The following is a 20,916-nucleotide window of genomic DNA, read 5'->3' as shown; positions in this document are numbered from 1 at the left end:
CATTAGATACATTACTACCGCTACAATGCTGTTCATTGAATATTGATTGCAATTACCATTAATATCTATACTACTACTTGACAATATTACTCCTTTTTACATGTATATATTACCATCAGCATGTTATCATAAGTATTTACCGGTATATATTCCTGTTACCAGTCTCTTTTCAGCCCTGTTTACATTTCCGTCTATCAGTCCAACACTGATACTCTTGCACACCCCCACACGCTTACACTTACATACACACACTTACCACCACACACACTCCCACCCACCACTTATGCTGCTGCCATACTGTTTACTACTATTATTATTATTTATCCTGCTACCAGTCACTTTCTCCTAATCCCTGCCTACATGTACATATCTACTTCAAATACTCCAGTATCCCTGCACAATGTACATTTGGTACTGGCACAGACACTGTATATATCTTCCTCTCATTTTCTTGTTTCTCTTGTTTTTTTTTTATTACATTTTTACTATTTTGATATTGAATACTGCACTGTTGGGTAGCGGCTACAATTGAGGCATTTCACTGTACTTGTCCATGTGACAAATAAAACAAATAAAAAAATGAAACATTTGTGTGTGGTTCTTTGCAAGCAGTACAAACAACCTTTCAGGTCTTCCAAACCTCTGATTTACATGAAGGTTTAAACTGCAGGTTTGAAGTACAGGGGGAAAACGGTAAAATGGCATAGCTTTACATCCATAAGCTATCAAAATAAAGAGAGCCGGCAGCTGAAGCGTTGGTGATTAGCAGGATGTGTACTCCGAGCATGCACTGACTAACTCGCAAGTGTCTTCACTGACATTTTCAACCTCTCCCTGTCTGAGTCTGTAATACCAACATGTTTCAAGCAGACCACCATAGTCCCTGTGCCCAAAAACACTAAGGTAACCTTCCTAAATGACTATCAACCCGTAGCACTCACGTCTGTATCCATGAAATGCTTTGAAAGACTGGTCATGGCTAACATCAACAACTTTATCCCAGGAACTCTAGACCCACTCCAATTTGCATACAGCACCAACAGATCCACAGATGATGCAATCTCTATTGCACTCCACAATTCCCTTTCACACCTGGACAAAAGGAACACCTATGTGAGAATGCTATTCATTGACTACAGCTCAGGTTTCAACACCATAGTGCCCTCAAAGCTCATCACTAAGCTAAGGACCCTGGGATTAAACACCTCCCTCTGCAACTGGATCCTGGACTTCCTGACAGGCCACCCCCAGGTGGTGAGGGTAGGTAACAACAAATCCATCACGCTGATCCTCAACACGGGGACACATCAGGGGTGCGTGCTCAGTCCCCTCCTGTAATCTCTGTTCACTCATGACTGCATGGCCAGGCATGACTCCAACCCCATCACCGACAACGATGAGACAGACTATAGGGAGGAGGTCAGACCTGACAGTGTGGTGCAAGGACAACAACCTCTCCCTCAACGTGATCAGTACAAAGGAGATGATTGTGGACTACAGGAAAAGGAGGGCCGAGCACGCCCCCATTCTCATCGACGGGGCTGCAGTGGAGCAGGTTGAGAGCTTCAAGTTCCTTGGCGTCCACATCACCAAAAACGAACATGGTCCAAGCACACCAAGACAGTTGTGAAGAGGGCACGACACAACCTATTCCCCCTCAGGAAACTGAAAAGATTTGGCATGGGTCCTCAGATCCTCAAAAGGCTTTACAGCTGCACAATCGAGAGCATCCTGATGGGCTGCATCACTGCCTGGTATGGCAACTGCTCGTCCTCTGACCGCAAGGAACGACAGAGGGTAGTACGTATGGCCCAGTACATCACTGGGGCCAAGCTTCCTGCCATCCAGGACTTTTATACCAGGCGGTGTCAGAGGAAGGCCCCAAAAATTGTCAGAGACTCCAGCCACCCTAGTCATAGACTGTTCTCTCTGCTACCGCATGGCAAGCGGTACTGGGAGTTTATATAGAGAGCGTGCGACTCTTTATTTTTATAGCGTCTATTTTTTTTGCCGTTAGTCAGCACCTCTACATAAAATAATTTTCTCTGGGTGTGCGCCAGCTCATGTTTTTAATATAGCTTTACATTCAACCAACTGGTCTTATGTTATTTATATTGTATCGTCACTGTAAACATTAATTGCCTGATTACAGATGTTTAAATGGTCTCTCTCTGGTTTTATCCTATGGACACAGGTTTCCACTGACAAAGTGGAAAAGTCAAGAGCATTCTGGGAAATGCTGGGAACACACAGATGGTGTGTATTCTCTTGAAGAAGTTCTGTCGCCCGTAGGCTGTATTCAAAACAGCTGTAGGAGTAATTTACAACTGCTTTCCAAGTGAAAGGGAGGTCTAGCTGGTAAAAGCCAGGAAAAAGCAGTGTCTTATTTCCATTATTTTAAATAAGGACAAGCCTTTCTCTTTCAGACGCACAGAGAGGTGTGCTTCTAAAACCCCCATATACACCATAGTTGAGAGAGAGAAGACCATAGCCACAGATATATTCACATTCTTTTGCCCATGGGAATAATGTCATTCGAGTAGAAAGACTGAATTGTACAATGGTTCAGAGACCTGTAATTAACTTACTTTGTTAGAGGTTATTTGAGGTCCTATTGTCAAATGATGTCATTTCATGCAAAGTTATGTTATCTAAATAGTAAAATAGGTGTACTTTCTGAGTGTGTGAGTTAGTTAAACATACTGCAGGGCTCGACATGCGTGCTTGTCTTCTTGTCCGGAACATGGAAAACAAAATTGTCGGACAAGAAGAAGAATCACAATAGCAAACAATTACTCCGATCAAAATTGGATCAGTGAAGCCAACACTGGAATAATATTCAAATACATTTTTCAAGTCCATAAATAAAAAAGCATACATGTCAAAGTGTAGGTGATATGCACATTGGCCAAACAGATTCTGACAGGAGAGAGGCGCCAGAAAATGTAGCCAAACTTTAATGACCCTTTAAGTGACGGAAATATAGGCTAAGCGCCAGTCATGTTTGGCAAATATAGTGAAAGATAATTAACATTAGGTTTGATTCTGTCGACACAGGCCCACTCATGGCACTGTCCGTTCAGATCAAATGGTCACAAGGCTGGAGAGTGAAGAACAGTGCAGCACATCACCCACCTGAGCGGAGGAGGCCAGCATTTTGAAACAATTTAACCATAAACTTCATTGTTTATAACCTGGACGTTTTTTCAGAGTAGCCTAGGCTAGCCAAAATACAACCATATAAATGTTGAGCGAATTATTTTATAAACAATTATTATACCTTTGAAACCAGCATTGTTCTCATATTCTATTGGTTTTCAAATCAACATTATTTTATTGACCAGCAGCCAAAGGCATAATCGTAGTCATACCAGTAACGCACACTTGTGGTTATATTTATAACATTTTGTTTTTTTGGACAAGATTAAAGAACCCTTTACTAAAGAAGGCCAGAAAGCATTTGTACCCTTTGACTTTTTACACATTTTTCTGTGTTACAGCCTGAATTTAAAATGTATTCAATTGAGATGTTTTTGGTCACTAGCCTACACACAATACCCCATAATGTGGAATTTGGGTTCTCTACATTTTTACAAATTAATTAAAAATGAAGAGTTGAAATGTCTTGAGTCAATAACTATTCAACCACTTTGTTATGGCAATCCTAAATAAGTTGAGGAGTAAAAATGTGCTTAACAAGTCACACAATACGTTGCATGGACTCACTCTTTGTACAATAATAGTGTTTATCATGACTTACTCATCTCTATACCCCACACACAATTATCTGTAAGGTAAGGGCACCTATTAGTGGATGGGTACAAACAAACAGACATTGAATATTCCTTTGTGCAAGGTGAAGTTATTAATTACACTTCGGATGGTGTATCAATACACTCAGTCACTACAAAGATAGAGGCGACCTTCCCAACTCAGTTGCCAGAGAGGAAGGAAACGACTCAGGGATTTCACCATGAGGCCAAAGGTGACTTTAAAACAGTTACAGAGTTTAATAGGATAAAACTGAGGATGGATCAACAAAATTGTAGTTACTACACAATACTAACCTAATTGACAGAGCGAAAAGAAGGAACCCTGTACAGAATAAAAATATTCCAAGACATGCATCCCGTTTGCAACAAAGTAATACTGCAAAAAATATGGCAAAGCAATTCACTTTTTGTCCTGACTACAACATGTTATATTAGGGGCAAATCCTATACAACACATTACTTAGTACCACTCTCCATATTTTCAAGCAAAGTGGTGGCTGTGTCATGTTATGGGTATGCTTGTAATCGTTAAGGACTGGGGAGTTCTTCAGGAAAAATAAGAAACGGAATGGAGCTAAGCCTAGTCAAAATCATAGAGGAAAACCTGATTCAGACTGCTTTCCACCAGACACTGGGAGATTAATTCACCTTTCAGCAGGAAAATAACAAGGCCAAATCTACACTGAAGTTGCTTACCAAGAAGACAGTGAATGTTCCCGAGTGGCCGAGTTACAGTTTTGACATAAATTTGCTTCAAAATCTATGGCAAGACCTAAAAATGGTTGTCTAGCAATGATCAATAAACAATTTGACAGAGTTTGAAGTATTTTGAAAAGAATAATGGACAAATGTTGCACAATCCAAGTGTGTAGAGCTCGTAGAGACGTACCCAGAAAGACTGTGATCGCTGCCAAAGGTGATTCTATGTATTGACTCAGGGGGTTGAATAATTATCTATTCAAGATACAGTGCCTTGCGAAAGTATTCGGCCCCCTTGAACTTTGCGACCTTTTGCCACATTTCAGGCTTCAAACATTAAAGATATAAAACTGTATGTTTTGTGAAGAATCAACAACAAGTGGGACACAATCATGAAGTGGAACGACATTTATTGGATATTTCAAACTTTTTTTAACAAATCAAAAACTGAAAAATTGGGCGTGTAAAATTATTCAGCCCCCTTAAGTTAATACTTTGTAGCGCCACCTTTTGCTGCAATTACAGCTGTATGTCGCTTGGGGAATGTCTCTATCAGTTTTGCACATCGAGAGACTGAATTCTTTTCCCATTCCTCCTTGCAAAACAGCTCGAGCTCAGTGAGGTTGGATGGAGAGCATTTGTGAACAGCAGTTTTCAGTTCTTTCCACAGATTCTCGATTGGATTCAGGTCTGGACTTTGACTTGGCCATTCTAACACCTGGATATGTTTATTTTTGAACCATTCCATTGTAGATTTTGCTTTATGTTTTGGATCATTGTCTTGTTGGAAGACAAATCTCCGTCCCAGTCTCAGGTCTTTTGCAGACTCCATCAGGTTTTCTTCCAGAATGGTCCTGTATTTGGCTCCATCCATCTTCCCATCAATTTTAACCATCTTCCCTGTCCCTGCTGAAGAAAAGCAGGCCCAAACCATGATGCTGCCACCACCATGTTTGACAGTGGGGATGGTGGGTTCAGGGTGATGAGCTGTGTTGCTTTTACGCCAAACATAACATTTTGCATTGTTGCCAAAAAGTTCAATTTTGGTTTCATCTGACCAGAGCACCTTGTTCCACATGTTTGGTGTGTCTCCCAGGTGGCTTGTGGCAAACTTTAAACAACACTTTTTATGGATATCTTTAAGAAATGGCTTTCTTCTTGCCACTCTTCCATAAAGGCCAGATTTGTGCAATATACGACTGATTGTTGTCCTATGGACAGAGTCTCCCACCTCAGCTGTAGATCTCTGCAGTTCATCCAGAGTGATCATGGGCCTCTTGGCTGCATCTCTGATCAGTCTTCTCCTTGTATGAGCTGAAAGTTTAGAGGGACGGCCAGGTCTTGGTAGATTTGCAGTGGTCTGATACTCCTTCCATTTCAATAGTATTGCTTGCACAGTGCTCCTTGGGATGTTTAAAGCTTGGGAAATCTTTTTGTATCCAAATCCGGCTTTAAACTTCTTCACAACAGTATCTCGGACCTGCCTGGTGTGTTCCTTGTTCTTCATGATGCTCTCTGCGCTTTTAACGGACCTCTGAGACTATCACGGTGCAGGTGCATTTATACGGAGACTTGATTACACACAGGTGGATTGTATTTATCATCATTAGTCATTTAGGTCAACATTGGATCATTCAGAGATCCTCACTGAACTTCTGGAGAGAGTTTGCTGCACTGAAAGTAAAGGGGCTGAATAATTTTGCGCGCCCAATTTTTCAGTTTTTGATTTGTTAAAAAAGTTTGAAATATCCAATAAATGTCATTCCACTTCATGATTGTGTCCCACTTGTTGTTGATTCTTCACAAAAAAATACAGTTTTATATATTTATGTTTGAAGCCTGAAATGTGGCAAAAGGTTGCAAAGTTCAAGGGGGCCGAATAATTTCGCAAGGCACTGTATATTGGTGTTTTATTTTTCAGAAATGTTTTACAAATGTTAAAAATGTTCCTTCCATTTTGACATTATAGAGTACTTTGTGTAGATCGTTGACAAAAAAAGACAATTAATCCCTTTTAATCCCACAAAATGTGGAAAAAGTCAAGGGGTGTGAATACTTTCTGAAGGCATTGAACTAAATATACCCAGTGAAGGCAAAGAACTTAGAGTATAATGGGGATTTTAGAAAGAAAATGCTAACAAAAGCTAACCCAGTCACATCAAACTCTGAAATGCCAGCTAATATTCCCTTTTAATTTGTTTCAGCTGTTTTGCATTGACATTTATAGCCATATTAATGAGGCTGCTGCATGATTTGCTTTATCTTGGCCAGGTTGCAGTTGTAAATGAGAACTTGTCCTCAACTGGCCTACCTGGTTAAATAAAGGTAAAATATTTTTTCCCCCGTATGGTCAGAAAGATGGCTAGCTGACATCTGAAACCGGTAGCCCTCTATGGCAGGAGGATGATCGATTTCATATTTTGAAACATTGTTGCCGAGTTCTGAGTGGCAAACAGCAAGGTTGATACAAACCAGTGCTGTTGCAAACTAAATGCTATCTAGAAGCATGAGGAATAATGTGTTTAATGAAAGCTTACAGTCTTGGATTAAAAAAGGGGTTCTATATAGAAACCAACTGTCATTCCAGTATAACCACGCAAGAGGACGGTGATTGAACCAACTTGCATGTCGCCTACCAATAAGCACGTTATTTTTCAATATATTAAGGTAAACAAAGTTGATTATTTAATTCAATAATAATAATCATATGATAAACTATACGCTAGATAAATAAAGTTGAAAGAATTTGAGCGTGTTTGTAAGATAGCTAGCTACGTTAGCTAAGTTAGCTTACTGAACAAAAAAAAGCTAGGCTACTTGCATTTGCCACTTTACAAGTTAGCCAGCTAACTCTTTCAAATAAACACACTTTTCTGTTATGGGATATGCCAGACCCAGCCTGACATTGGCAATTTGCTAATTGTTACTTTATTTCAGTGTGGAGTCAATTGAGGGGACAATGTGTCATGAAGCCCTTAGAAGACTGTTGCTGACTGAGAGGCGGAATGTATAAATTATTTATAATAAATTATGTATAATACGTCTCAGTGATTTAATAGCCTAGTTAATCATTACATGACTTTTAAACACACGGTTTATGTTTTGCTCAGTTTGGCAGTAACCCAGAACTAACAGAGGCAGAGGATCTCTCTTTTGGCTGCTGCTGACAACAACTGCATGTAAGTAGTTAGTAATTCTATGTCTGCATTGAATTTTGTCTTCATTTTGTCAGATGAACTCATGCTTAGTTCTGAAGATTATCTCATGTTTTTGCTCCTCAGTCAGGCAACAACCCATACTGTAGTGACGGTAGATAGCCCAGTGGCTAAGGAGTGGGACTAGGGTCAGTTTGTTTATCTGGAGTACTTCTCCTGTCCTATTCGGTGTCCTGTGTAAATCTAAGTGTGCGTTCTCTAATTCTCTCCTTCTCTCCTTCTTTCTCTCTCTCGGAGGACCTGAGCCCTAGAACCATGCCCCAGGACTACCTGACATGATGACTCCTTGCTGTCCCCAGTCCACCTGGCCATGCTGCTGCTCCAGTTTCAACTGGCCTGGGCCCTAGGACCATGTCCCAGGACTACCTGACATGAGGACTCCTTGCTGTCCCCAGTCCACCTGGCCATGCTCCTGCTCCAGTTTCAACTGACCTGAGCCCTAGGACCGTGCCCCAGGACTACCTGACATGATGGCTCCTTGCTGTCCCCAGTCCACCTGACTGTGCTGCTGCTCCAGTTTCAACTGTTCTGCCTTATTATTATTTGACCATGCTGGTCATTTATGAACATTTGAACATCTTGGTCATTTTCTGTTATAATCTCTACCCGGCACAGCCAGAAGAGGACTGGCCACCCCACATAGCCCGGTTCCTCTCTAGGTTTCTTCCTAGGTTTTGGCCTTTCTAGGGAGTTTTTCCTAGCCACCGTGCTTTTACACCTGCATTGTTTGCTGTTTGGGGTTTTAGGCTGGGTTTCTGTACAGCACTTTGAGATATCAGCTGATGTACGAAGGGCTATATAAATAAATTTGATTTTGATTTTTTTTTTTTTTGACTAGTGGCAGGAGTTTTACAGGTGGATGAAAGGTGGCCAGTTGGAAAAAAATGAACAAAATGTATCTGATAACTATAGGGCTGATGGTTTCACATCCTCAAAAACATTCCCCCGACCGTTGGACCCTTGAGCAAGGCCCTTAACCCCACAACATGCTCTCCATCCAGGTGCTCTGGATGGAGAGCCTGCTACCGTCTCAACTGTATGTGTGAGGTCTGCTGTTTGGGGGGGGGGGGGACTGAGCAGAGATACATTTTTGTTGTTCACTGTAACTAATGAACAAAGTTGTATTGTATTGTGAAGAAGTTAGCAAGGGTTGACATGGACCATCATTCAAACGAAGAGATGCCTCCCTGGCCAGCAGGGCACATTTCCAATCTCTTTGCATATTATGATAATACATTGTAAAAAACAATGCTGATATTCTTTTGTCCATTATTGAAATGTTTATTAAATTATATTCTTAGCAAAAAATATGACTATTTAACAGTACTAGCTATCATTTATAAATGGCACCATGCAAGGTTCTATATGGAAGAATTTTGGTTCAATGAAGAAGAACCTCTAGGGTTCTGATCAATATATAGAAAGTTTTGTGGTTCCATATTTGAAGCAAGCGATAGAACCATTTTTGGTTTTACAAGGAAGCTTTGTTTCCTCAGAGTGCATGCTAGTTGATGCATCTTTACCCTTTCTTAATTTCTAACAGGTTTTTTCATCTCTGCCACATGAAACCGCTCTTACATGTGCAGTGGTCTGTCCCATAGTCTATTTGAACTGTGAACTTGTAATTGTAATGTTGTAATAATTTATAGGCTACCAAGATTGGCCAACCATCCTCCAGGAGAGCCTTAAAGGGGCAGTGTTTTTTTTAAACAGGCTTGAATATTCAAAGAAGCCAATAGGCAGAGTATAGCCTAGAGTATAGTCTGATTCTCTATCACATTTTATTTTTGTATGATGGTTCCTTTCATCATACAAGTAAAAAAAAAGTTAAAGTCAAGCCCTGCATACTGCACAGTTGTTAATAACAAAGCTCACCTCGTTATCAGATTCTACGAGCACCTGGTCATACTCGCTGAGTGCCACCAGAAACATGATGGATGTGACGTTCTCAAAGCAGTGGATCCACTTCCTCCTCTCTGACCTCTGACCTCCTACGTCCACCATCCTGTCATAGGAAGAGAGGAACAACATCAAGCACAATTGACTAGAGTACAACTACAGTTGGTATGGGAAAATAATGTAGGTCCTATTCGTGTTTGCTAGATGATTATTGTTTCATTTAAAGGTAGAATTTTGAAGTTAAAAAAAAACAGCTAGCATTTTTACAGCAAAGACATGCTTGAGACTAATGTTAAAACAACTGTACACGAGAAGATGTGTTAAACTACTTTTTTAGCACGGCTGTGCTGCGGTCGTAGGTACGAGGGGGAGCTGAGTATCAACATAACATTAAAACGATGTGTGACATATTTTCATTCAAAACTTTTTGTTTGATATATGTATTCATACTATTTCATCCTTCCACAAGGATAGTCCCGACACAAATCTAGGGTTGCTAGCCGAGCCGTCTGGTCGTTTGTTCAATGGTCCCAGTCAATATTCACGTCATATGAAGGAATTCCCCTAGACCACGCCCACATTGGGGGAAAGCAATCTGTCTTCCCCATTGACTCCCGATTGAAAAAGAGCTACCTTCTATTTAAAAAAATAAAATTAAAAAAACCATGCTAAAAAAGCTGCTGTGTTGTACAATGTACACTACCGGTCAAAAGTTTTAGAACACCTACTTATTCAAGGTTTTTTCTCCCTCTTTTCTTTTCTTTCTTTTTACTATTTTCTACATTGTAGAATAATAGTGAAGATATCAAAACTATGAAATAACACATATGGAATCATGTACTAACCAAACAAGTGTTAAACAAATCAAAATATATTTAATATTTGCGATTCTTCAAATAGTCACCCTTTACCTTGATGACAGCTTTGCACACTCTGGGTTCATTAGGTTGCTTTAACCCTAACTACATGTACAAATTACCTTGACTAACCTGTACCCCCGCACATTGACTCGGTACCGGTACCCCCTGTATATAGCCTCGTTATTGTTATTTTATTGTGTTCATTTTTAGATTTTTAAAAACTTTAGTTCATTTAGTAAACTTTTTCTTAACTCTATTTCTTGAACTGCATTGTTCGTTAAGGGCTTGTAAGTGAGCATTTCACAACACCTGTTGTATTCTGCGCATGTAACAAATCAAATTTGATTTGATTTGGGTGATTGATTAGTAATGCATAATAGAGCCGTCTGACAATCTCTCCTCAACAAAATATTTAAGGCTAATCAGTAGCCTACGTCAGCCTGACTAGGTTACCTTTATTTTGACTACTCCAGGATTTTTGGACCAACTCTCGGTGGTCAAGGAGTCGAGATAACGACTCTTTTGGAGTTGACACTCCACCACTCCACCACTCCACCACTACCCAATCACTTCAAACGGAAGCTGGAGAGACGGCTAACTAGCAGCATTTCGATTCGTTTGACTTGTTTTTTTATATTGACATTTCTTTGCATATAACCATGAAAGTTGTGTTGATGTATCATTTTTCCAGTATCAGAAAAGCTGTCTGTCTCATCCTGACAGACATGTTCATTCTCTAGTCTACACAATGGTGGAGATCGCAATACAAAAAAAGTACAATGTTGCAAAGGTCGGAGAGGCAGACAGCAATGTTTGTAGAAACCCGCCCGTTGTTGCAAACCAAACGTTAAGCTAGAACAAGGGGCAATAATGTGTTAAATAAAAGCCTTATTGCTTTTCTCTTGTCATTTACCCTGGTATCAAGAACAGCAGTGATATTTCGGGCGGAACAGTACACAAGTGTTTTTTGCGATGTACCTGTTGTTAATGGATTTTTTTTTAGATCGGCTTAGAACGGATCTCAAGCAATCACAATGCTTGTTTTGACCAACCCGTGGTAGAAGTTTAGTTTAAGTGTTTCGAAAAGTGTATTTCTGTGTCACTACACAACGATACAATAATTGAAAATACCGATTTAAAAAACAAACATATTGTGGACCACTCAAATAGATTTTTTAGATACTAAAAAACAAACAGTCAAACATGGTACAGGGGTCATCAAAAAGCAAAATACCATACATATTATTTACATGATTGTTACCTGATAAATTTCACACAATTTATTATTTTCATCTAGACCGTTAAAATTAGAGGTCGACCGATTCATCGGAATGGCCGATTAATTAGGGCCGATTTCAAGTTTTCGTGACAATCAGAAATCGGTATTTTTGGGCGCCGATTTCCGATTATTATTTTTTTATACCTTTTATTTAACTAGGCAAGTCAGTTAAGAACACATTCTTATTTTCAATGACTGCCTAGGAACTGTGGTTTAACTGCCTTGTCCAGGGGCAGAACGGCAGATTTTCACCTTGTCAGCTCAGGGGTTCCAATCTTGCAACCGCACAGTTAACTAGTCCAACGCTCTAACCATTGCACTTCACGAGTAGCCTGCCTGTTCTGTTACGCAAATGCAGTAGAAGCCAAGGTAAATTGCTAGCCAGCATTAAATTTATCTTATAAAAAACAATGAGTCATAATCACTAGTTATAACTACTAATCCAGTTTAGCAGGCAATATTAACCAGGTGAAATTGTGTCACTTCTCTTGCGTTCATTGCACGCAGAGTCAGGGTATATACAACAGTTTGGGCTGCCTGGCTCATTGCGAACTATTTTGCCAGAATTTTACGTAATTATGATATACATTGAAGGTTGTGCAATATAACAAGAATATTTAGACTTAGGGATGCCACCCATTAGATAAAATACCGAACGGTTCCGTATTTCACTGAAATAATAAACGTTTTGTTTTCGAAATGATAGTTTCCGGATTCCATCATATGAATGACCAAAGGCTCGTATTTATGTGTGTTATTATGTTATAATTAAGTCTGATTTGATAGAGCAGTCTGACTGAGCAGCAGCAGGCCCGTAATCATTCATTCAAACAGCACTTTTGTGCATTTTGCCAGCAGCTCTTCGCAAGCACAGCGCTGTTTATGACTTTAAGCCTACCAGCAGCTCTTCGCAAGCACAGCGCTGTTTATGACTTTAAGCCTATCAGCCTAATGGCTTGTGTAACCAATGTGAAATGGCTAGCTAGTTAGCTGGGTGTGCGCTAATACTGTTTCAAACGTCACTCGCTTTTAGATTTGGAGTAGTTATTCCCCTTGCGCTGCAAGGGCCGCGGCTTTTGTGGAGCGATGGGTAACGATGCTTCAAGTGTGGCTGTTGTCGATGTGTTCCTGGTTTGAGCCCAGTTAGGGGCGAGGAGGGGAACGGAAGCCATACTGTTACACTGGCAATACTATAGTGCCTATAAGAACATCCAATAGTCAAAGGTATATGAAATACAAAATGGTATAGAGAGAAATAGTCCTATAAATACTATATTAACTACAACCTAAAACCTCTTACCTTGGAATATTGAAGTCTCATGTTAAAAGGAACCACCAACTTTCATATGTTCTCATGTTCTGAGCAAGGAACTTAAACGTTTTTTTACATGGCACATATTTTACATGGCACACATTTTTACATGGCACATATTACTTTCTTCTCCAACACTTTGTTTTTGCATTATTTAAACCAAATTGAACATGTTTCATTATTTATTTGAAGCTACATTTGTTTTATTAATGTTTTATATTAAGTTAAAATAAGTGTTAATTCAGTATTGTTGTAATTGTCATTATTACAAAAACAACAAACAAAAAATTAATCGGACGATTAATCGGTATTGCCCCCCCACCCCAATAATCGGTATCGGTATTGAAAAATCAGAATCGGTCGACCTCTAGTTAAAGTTACTATTTTCGCTGTACAGCTGATAAAATATCATCCCTAATTTTGTTGTATAACCCACAGCAAAGCAAGGCATGAGCTACTGTTTCAATGGAACCATTGTTACACATGTTTATCTAAGAATGAGCAATAGTAAACTTGCAAGTCTATACTCTAGATACCCTAAGAATATAACATCAATTGATAGAGCTCCACCCTCTGGTCTGTTCTCCCCACTACATTAGTAGGCTAGATATAAGCAGTGCCTAGTGTGAGAACAGAGACAAACCTCAATCTCAGTGTGTCAGATATAGAATAGAAAATAATATAATGGAGTGTAGTAGAATAGGGTTGAATAGCTCAGTGAGATTGAGGGTTGGCATACCTGAAGATGACACTCTGGAGGTCGAAGGGGTACTCAATGATGCCCGTAGTGGGGACCCTAACCCTCAGCACATCCTGCTGGGTGGGCAGGTAAGAGGTCTCTGCAATCCGGTCCAATGCATTCATGTAACTATGGAGACAAAAAAAGGAGGGGGGGGGGTATTGTGAGTGCCCACTGCCTAGCAGGAGAGGAAATGTGATCAAGTAGTAGAGCTAGAGATCTCATTTACTCACTATTTGGTAGAGTCCGACAGCTGGTACTCCCGTCTCCGATCGTAGGCTTCCTGGATGCCCGGGTCATTCCATAAACACTTGATGGCATTTATGTAGGGGTTCTCAAACGTGTAGACTTTCTCCACATCCACCTCTTGGACCACGTTAGCGTTGCCCTGAGGGAGAGAAGAAAAAACAGACAGACACTCGTCCAGGTCAGACTTTTAGTCGACAGAAACAAATATATAAATTAAATGGCATTAATTTGAGGTTCTGTGAGTCTGAATTGGTACTAAAGCATAACCCAGGCTCAGGCAAACCAACCTGTCGGTGAGTATGGCCGGGTTCCAGGTGGACTATTTTGCAGTTGTAATGCGGAGACAATCAGATCTCGCGACACTTGAATAGGTGTTTAATTAACATCTAACACCATGCTCAGACTGGAAACGCACGTGCGCCATCGTGCGCAAATTGATTTTGTCCCCCGACACTAAATGCGATCACGGCACGCAGGTTGAAATATCAAAACAAACATTAAACATCTATGGCAATTTAGCTAGCTACCTTGCAGTTGCTAGCTAAATTTGTCCTATTTAGCTATCTTGCTGTTGCTAGCTAATTTGTCCTGGGATATAAACATTGAGTTGTTATTTTACCTGAAATGCACAAGGTCCTCTACTCCAACAATTATTCCATACATAAAACGGTCAATCAAATCGTTTCTAGTCATCTCTCCTCCTTCCAGGCTTTTTCGTCTTTGCACTCTATATGGTGCTTGGCATCTAACTTTCATAGGTGTATTACCATGGCCGACCGACTTCAGTTCATCTTTCAATCACCCACGTGGGTATAACCAATGAGGATATGGCACATGGGTATATGCTTCTATAAACCAATGAGGAGATGGGAGAGGCAGGACTTGCACCGCGCTCAGCGTCACAAATAGAACTGACTTCTATTTTTGCGCTTGGCAACGCAGACCCACGTTGGTGTGCGCGAGCACTGTGGGTGCAATGATTGAATAACATGTACAGTGGGGAGAACAAGTATTTGATACACTGCCGATTCTGCAGGTTTTCCTACTTACAAAGCATGTAGAGGTCTGTCATTTTTTATCACAGGTACACTTCAACTGTGAGAGACGGAATCTAAAACAAAAATCCAGAAAATCACATTGTATGATTTTTAAGTAATTAATCTGCATTTTATTGCATGACATAAGTATTTGATCACCTACCAACCAGTAAGAATTCCGGCTCTCACAGACCTGTTAGTTTTTCTTTAAGAAGCCCTCCTGTTCTCCACTCATTACCTGTATTAACTGCACCTGTTTGAACTCATTACCTGTATAAAAGACACCTGTCTACACACTCAATCAAACAGACTCCAACCTCTCCACAATGGCCAAAACCAGAGGGCTGTGTAAGGACATCAGGAATAAAATTATAGACCTGTACAAGGATGGGATGGGCTACAGGACAATAGGCAAGCAGCTTGGTGAGAAGGCAACAGCTGTTGGTGAAATTATTAGAAAATGGAAGAAGTTTAAGATGACGGTCAATCACCCTCGGTCTGGGGCTCCATGCAAGATCTCACCTTGTGGGGCATCAATGATCATGAGGAAGGTGAGGGATCAGCCCAGAACTACATGGCAGGACCTGGTCAATGACCTGAAGAGAGCTGGGACCACAGTCTCAAAGAAAACCATTAGTAACACACTACGCCGTCATGGATTAAAATCCTGCAGAGCACGCAAGGTCCCCCTGATCAAGACAGCGCATGTCCAGGCCTGTCTGAAGTTTGCCAATGACCATCTGGATGATCCAGAGGATGAATGGGAGAAGGTCATGTGGTCTGGTGAGACAAAAATAGAGCTTTTTGGTCTAAACTCAACTCGCCGTGTTTGGAGGAAGAAGAAGGATGAGTACAACCCCAAGGACACCATCCCAACCATGAAGCATGGAGGTGGAAACATTATCCTTTGGGGATGCTTTTCTGCAAAGGGGACAGAACGACTGCACCGTATTGAGGGGAGGATGGATGGTGTCATGCAGGTGAAAGAGGACCCAAAAGCGACTTAACAGAAACAGAGTTTATTTAAGTCCAAACAGGGAATAACAAAAATCCTCTAGTCTGTAGAGGGGAATAACTGGAGAAGCGGCCACAGACTGCAGGTGAACCCGGGTAGGCGCAGGCCGTAGTTGACAGAGACACCTGCTCACACGCAGCATCTGATGAAGGCAAAAAACACGACAGGACAGGGCGATACACAATCACAGCAAAAACACGACAGGACAGGGCGAAACGCAATCACAGCATGGTGAATACTAAACAAGGAACCGACGGGACAGGAACGGAACACAAAGGAATAAATAGGGACTCTAATCAGGGGAAAGGATCGGGAACAGGTGTGGGAAGACTAAATGATGATTAGGGGAATAGGAACAGCTGGGAGCGGGAACGGAACGATAGAGAGAAGAGAGAGCGAGAGAGTGAGAGAGGGAGGGGGAGAGAGAGGGAAAGAACCAAATAAGACCAGCAGAGGGAAACGAATAGAATGGGGAGCACAGGGACAAGACATGATAATAAATGACAAACATGACAGTACCCCCCCACTCACCGAGCGCCTCCTGGCGCACTCGAGGAGGAATCCTGGCGGCAACGGAGGAAATCATCGATGAGTGAACGGTCCAGCACGTCCCGAGACGGAACCCAACTCCTCTCCTCAGGATGCATTCATTGTAGCCGTAACCCTCCCAATCCACTAAGTATTGGTGACCCCGTCCCCGAGAACGCATGTCCATGATCTTATGTACCTTGTAAATAGGTGCGCTCTCGACAAGGACGGGAGGGGGAGGGAAGACAAACGGGGTGCGAAGAAAGGGCTTAACACAGGAGACATGGAAGACAGGATGGACGCGACGAAGATGTCGCGGAAGAAATATTGTCGCACAGCGACAGGATTGACGACCTGGGAGACACGGAACGGACCAATGAACCGCGGAGTCAACTTACGAGAAGCTGTCGTAAGAGGAAGGTTGCGAGTGGAAAGCCACACTCTCTGGCCGCAACAATACCTTGGACTCTTAATCCTGCGTTTATTGGCGGCTCTCACCGTCTGTGCCCTGTAACGGCAAAGTGCAGACCTCACCCTCCTCCAGGTGCGCTCACAACGTTGGACAAACGCTTGAGCGGAGGGAACGCTGGACTCGGCAAGCTGGGATGAGAACAGAGGAGGCTGGTAACCCAGACTACTCTGAAACGGAGATAACCCGGTAGCAGACGAAGGAAGCGAATTGTGAGCGTATTCTGCCCAGGGAGCTGTTCTGCCCAAGACGCAGGGTTTCTGAAAGAAAGGCTGCGTAGTATGCGACCAATCGTCTGATTGGCCCTCTCTGCTTGACCGTTAGACTGGGGATGAAACCCGGAAGAGAGACTGACGGACGCACCAATCAAACGACAGAACTCCCTCCAAAACTGTGACGTGAATTGCGGGCCTCTGTCTGAAACGGCGTCTAACGGGAGGCCATGAATTCTGAATACATTCTCAATAATGATTTGTGCCGTCTCCTTAGCGGAAGGAAGTTTAGCGAGGGGAATGAAATGTGCCGCCTTAGAGAACCTATCGACAACCGTCAGAATCACAGTCTTCCCCGCAGACAAAGGCAGACCGGTAATGAAGTCTAAGGCAATGTGAGACCATGGTCGAGAAGGAATGGGGAGCGGTCTGAGACGACCGGCAGGAGGAGAGTTACCCGACTTAGTCTGCGCGCAGTCCGAACAAGCAGCCACGAAACGGCGCGTGTCACGCTCCTGAGTCGGCCACCAAAAGCGCTGGCGAATAGACCAAGAGTGCCTCGAACACCGGGATGACCAGCTAACTTGGCAGAGTGAGCCCACTGAAGAACAGCCAGACGAGTGGAAACAGGAATGAAAAGGAGGTTACTAGGACAAGCGCGCGGCGACGCAGTGTGCGTGAGTGCTTGCTTAACCTGTCTTTCAATTCCCCAGACTGTTAACCCGACAACACGCCCATAAGGAAGAATCCCCTCGGGATCAGTAGAAGCCACAGAAGAACTAAACAGACGGGATAAGGCATCAGGCTTGGTGTTCTTGCTACCCGGACGGTAAGAAATCACAAACTCGAAACGAGCGAAAAACAACGCCCAACGAGCTTGACGGGCATTAAGTCGTTTGGCAGAACGGATGTACTCAAGGTTCTTATGGTCTGTCCAAACGACAAAAAGGAACGTCGCCCCCTCCAACCACTGTCGCCATTCGCCTAGGGCTAAGCGGATGGCGAGCAGTTCACGGTTACCCACATCATAGTTGCGCTCAGATGGCGACAGGCGATGAGAAAATAAGCGCAAGGATGAACCTTATCGTCAGACTGGAAGCGCTGGGATAGAATGGCTCCCACGCCTACCTCTGAAGGCGTCAACCTCGACAATGAATTGTCTAGTGACGTCAGGAGTAACGAGGATAGGAGCGGACGTAAAACGTTCTTTTAGAAGATCAAAAGCTCCTGGGCGGAACCGGACCACTTAAAACACGTCTTGACAGAAGTAAGAGCTGTGAGAGGGGCAGCAACTTGACCGAAATTACGAATGAAACGCCGATAGAAATTAGCGAAACCTAAAAAGCGCTGCAACTCGACACGTGACCTTGGAACGGGCCAATCACTGACAGCTTGGACCTTAGCGGAATCCATCTGAATGCCTTCAGCGGAAATAACGGAACCGAGAAAAGTAACGGAGGAGACATGAAAAGAGCACTTCTCAGACTTAACGTAGAGACAATTCTCTAAAAGGCGCTGTAGAACACGTCGAACGTGCTGAACATGAATCTCGAGTGACGGAGAAAAAATCAGGATATCGTCAAGATAGACAAAAACAAAGATGTTCAGCATGTCTCTCAGAACATCATTAACTAATGCCTGAAAAACAGCTGGCGCATTGGCGAGACCGAACGGCAGAACCCGGTACTCAAAATGCCCTAACGGAGTGTTAAACGCCGTTTTCCACTCGTCCCCCTCTCTGATGCGCACGAGATGGTAAGCGTTACGAAGGTCCAACTTAGTAAAGCACCTGGCTCCCTGCAGAATCTCGAAGGCTGATGACATAAGGGGAAGCGGATAACGATTCTTAACCGTTATGTCATTCAGCCCTCGATAATCCACGCAGGGGCGCAGAGTACCGTCCTTCTTCTTAACAAAAAAGAACCCCGCCCCGGCCGGAGAAGAAGAAGGCATTATGGTACCGGCGTCAAGAGACACAGACAAATAATCCTCGAGAGCCTTACGTTCGGGAGCCGACAGAGAGTATAGTCTACCTCGAGGAGGAGTGGTCCCCGGAAGGAGATCAATACTACAATCATACGACCGGTGAGGAGGAAGGGAGTTGGCTCGGGACCGACTGAAGACCGTGCGCAGATCATGATATTCCTCCGGCACTCCTGTCAAATCGCCAGGTTCCTCCTGAGAAGTAGGGACAGAAGAAACGGGAGGGATGGCAGACATTAAACACTTCACATGACAAGAAACGTTCCAGGATAGGATAGAATTACTAGACCAATTAATAGAAGGATTATGACATACTAGCCAGGGATGACCCAAAACAACAGGTGTAAACGGTGAACGGAAAATCAAAAAGAAATAGTCTCACTGTGGTTACCAGATACTGTGAGGGTTAAAGGTAGTGTCTCAAATCTGATACTGGGAAGATGACTACCATCTAAGGCGAACATGGGCTTAGGCTTCTCTAACTCTCTGAAAGGAATGTCATGTTTCCGAACCCATGCTTCGTCCATGAAACAACCCTCAGCCCCAGAGTCTATCAAGGCACTACATGTAGCACCCGAACCGGTCCAGCGTAGGTGGACCGACAAAGTAGTACAGGACTTCGATGGAGAGACTTGAGTAGTTGCGCTCACCTGTAGCCCTCCGCTTACAGATGAGCTCTGGCTTTTACTGGACATGAATTAACAAAATGTCCAGCAACTCCGCAATAGAGGCACAGGCGGTTGGTGATCCTCCGTTCCCTCTCCTTATTCGAGATGCGAATCCCTCCCAGCTGCATGGGCTCAGTCTCAAAGCCAGAGGAGGGAGATGGTTGCGATGCGGAGCAGGGAAACACCGTTGATGCGAGCTCTCTTCCACGAGCCCGGTGACGAAGATCTACCCGTCGTTCTATGCGGATGGCGAGAGCAATCAAAGAGTCCACATCTGAAGGAACCTCCCGGGAGAGAATCTCATCCTTAACCACTGCGTGGAGTCCCTCCAGAAAACGAGCGAGCAGCGCCGGCTCGTTCCACTCACTAGAGGCAGCAAGAGTGCGAAACTCAATAGAATAATCCGTTATGGACCGTTCACCTTGGCATAAGGAAGCCAGGGCCCTAGAAGCCTCCCCACCAAAAACTGAACGGTCAAAAACCCGAATCATCTCCTCTTTAAAGTTCTGGAACTTGTTAGAGCAATCAGCCCTTGCCTCCCAGATAGCTGTGCCCCATTCTCGAGCCCGGCCAGTAAGGAGTGAAATGACGTAAGCAACCCGAGCTCTCTCTAGAGTATGTGTTGGGTTGGAGAGAGAACACAATCTCACACTGCGTGAGAAAGGAGCGGCACTCAGTGGGCTGCCCGAAGTAGCAAGGTGGGTTATTAACCCTAGGTTCTGGAGGCTCGGCAGGCCAGGAAGTAACAGGTGGCACGAGACGTAGACTCTGGAACTGTCCAGAGAGGTCGGAAACCTGAGCGGCCAGGTTCTCCACGGCATGGCGAGCAGCAGACAATTCCTGCTCGTGTCTGCCGAGCATGGCTCCTTGGATCTCGACGGCAGTGTAACGAGCGTCTGAAGTCGCTGGGTCCATTCCTTGGTCGGTTCCTTCTGTCATGCAGGTGAAAGAGGACCCAAAAGCGACTTAACAGAAACAG

General features: G+C 43.1%; 1 protein-coding gene across 2 annotated transcripts in view; it reads right to left on the bottom strand.

The window, feature by feature from the left end:
* The window catches only part of LOC124036062 (guanine nucleotide-binding protein G(q) subunit alpha), a 43,702-nt gene that overhangs the window by 1,647 nt on the left and 21,139 nt on the right, over positions 1-20,916 (bottom strand). For both annotated transcript variants that reach the window (XM_046350183.1, XM_046350184.1), the window contains exons 3-5: positions 14,010-14,164; positions 13,777-13,905; positions 9,563-9,692 (exon numbers count right to left, since the gene is read on the bottom strand). In XM_046350183.1, the coding sequence (XP_046206139.1) occupies positions 9,563-9,692; positions 13,777-13,905; positions 14,010-14,164 (414 nt within the window). The remainder of the gene's footprint in view (positions 1-9,562; positions 9,693-13,776; positions 13,906-14,009; positions 14,165-20,916) is intronic.

Source organism: Oncorhynchus gorbuscha, linkage group LG05, assembly GCF_021184085.1.
Source record: "Oncorhynchus gorbuscha isolate QuinsamMale2020 ecotype Even-year linkage group LG05, OgorEven_v1.0, whole genome shotgun sequence".
Lineage (NCBI taxonomy): Eukaryota > Metazoa > Chordata > Actinopteri > Salmoniformes > Salmonidae > Oncorhynchus > Oncorhynchus gorbuscha.
The sequence above is the reverse complement of the archived record's forward strand: the minus strand, read 5'-3'. Positions and strand labels throughout refer to the sequence as shown.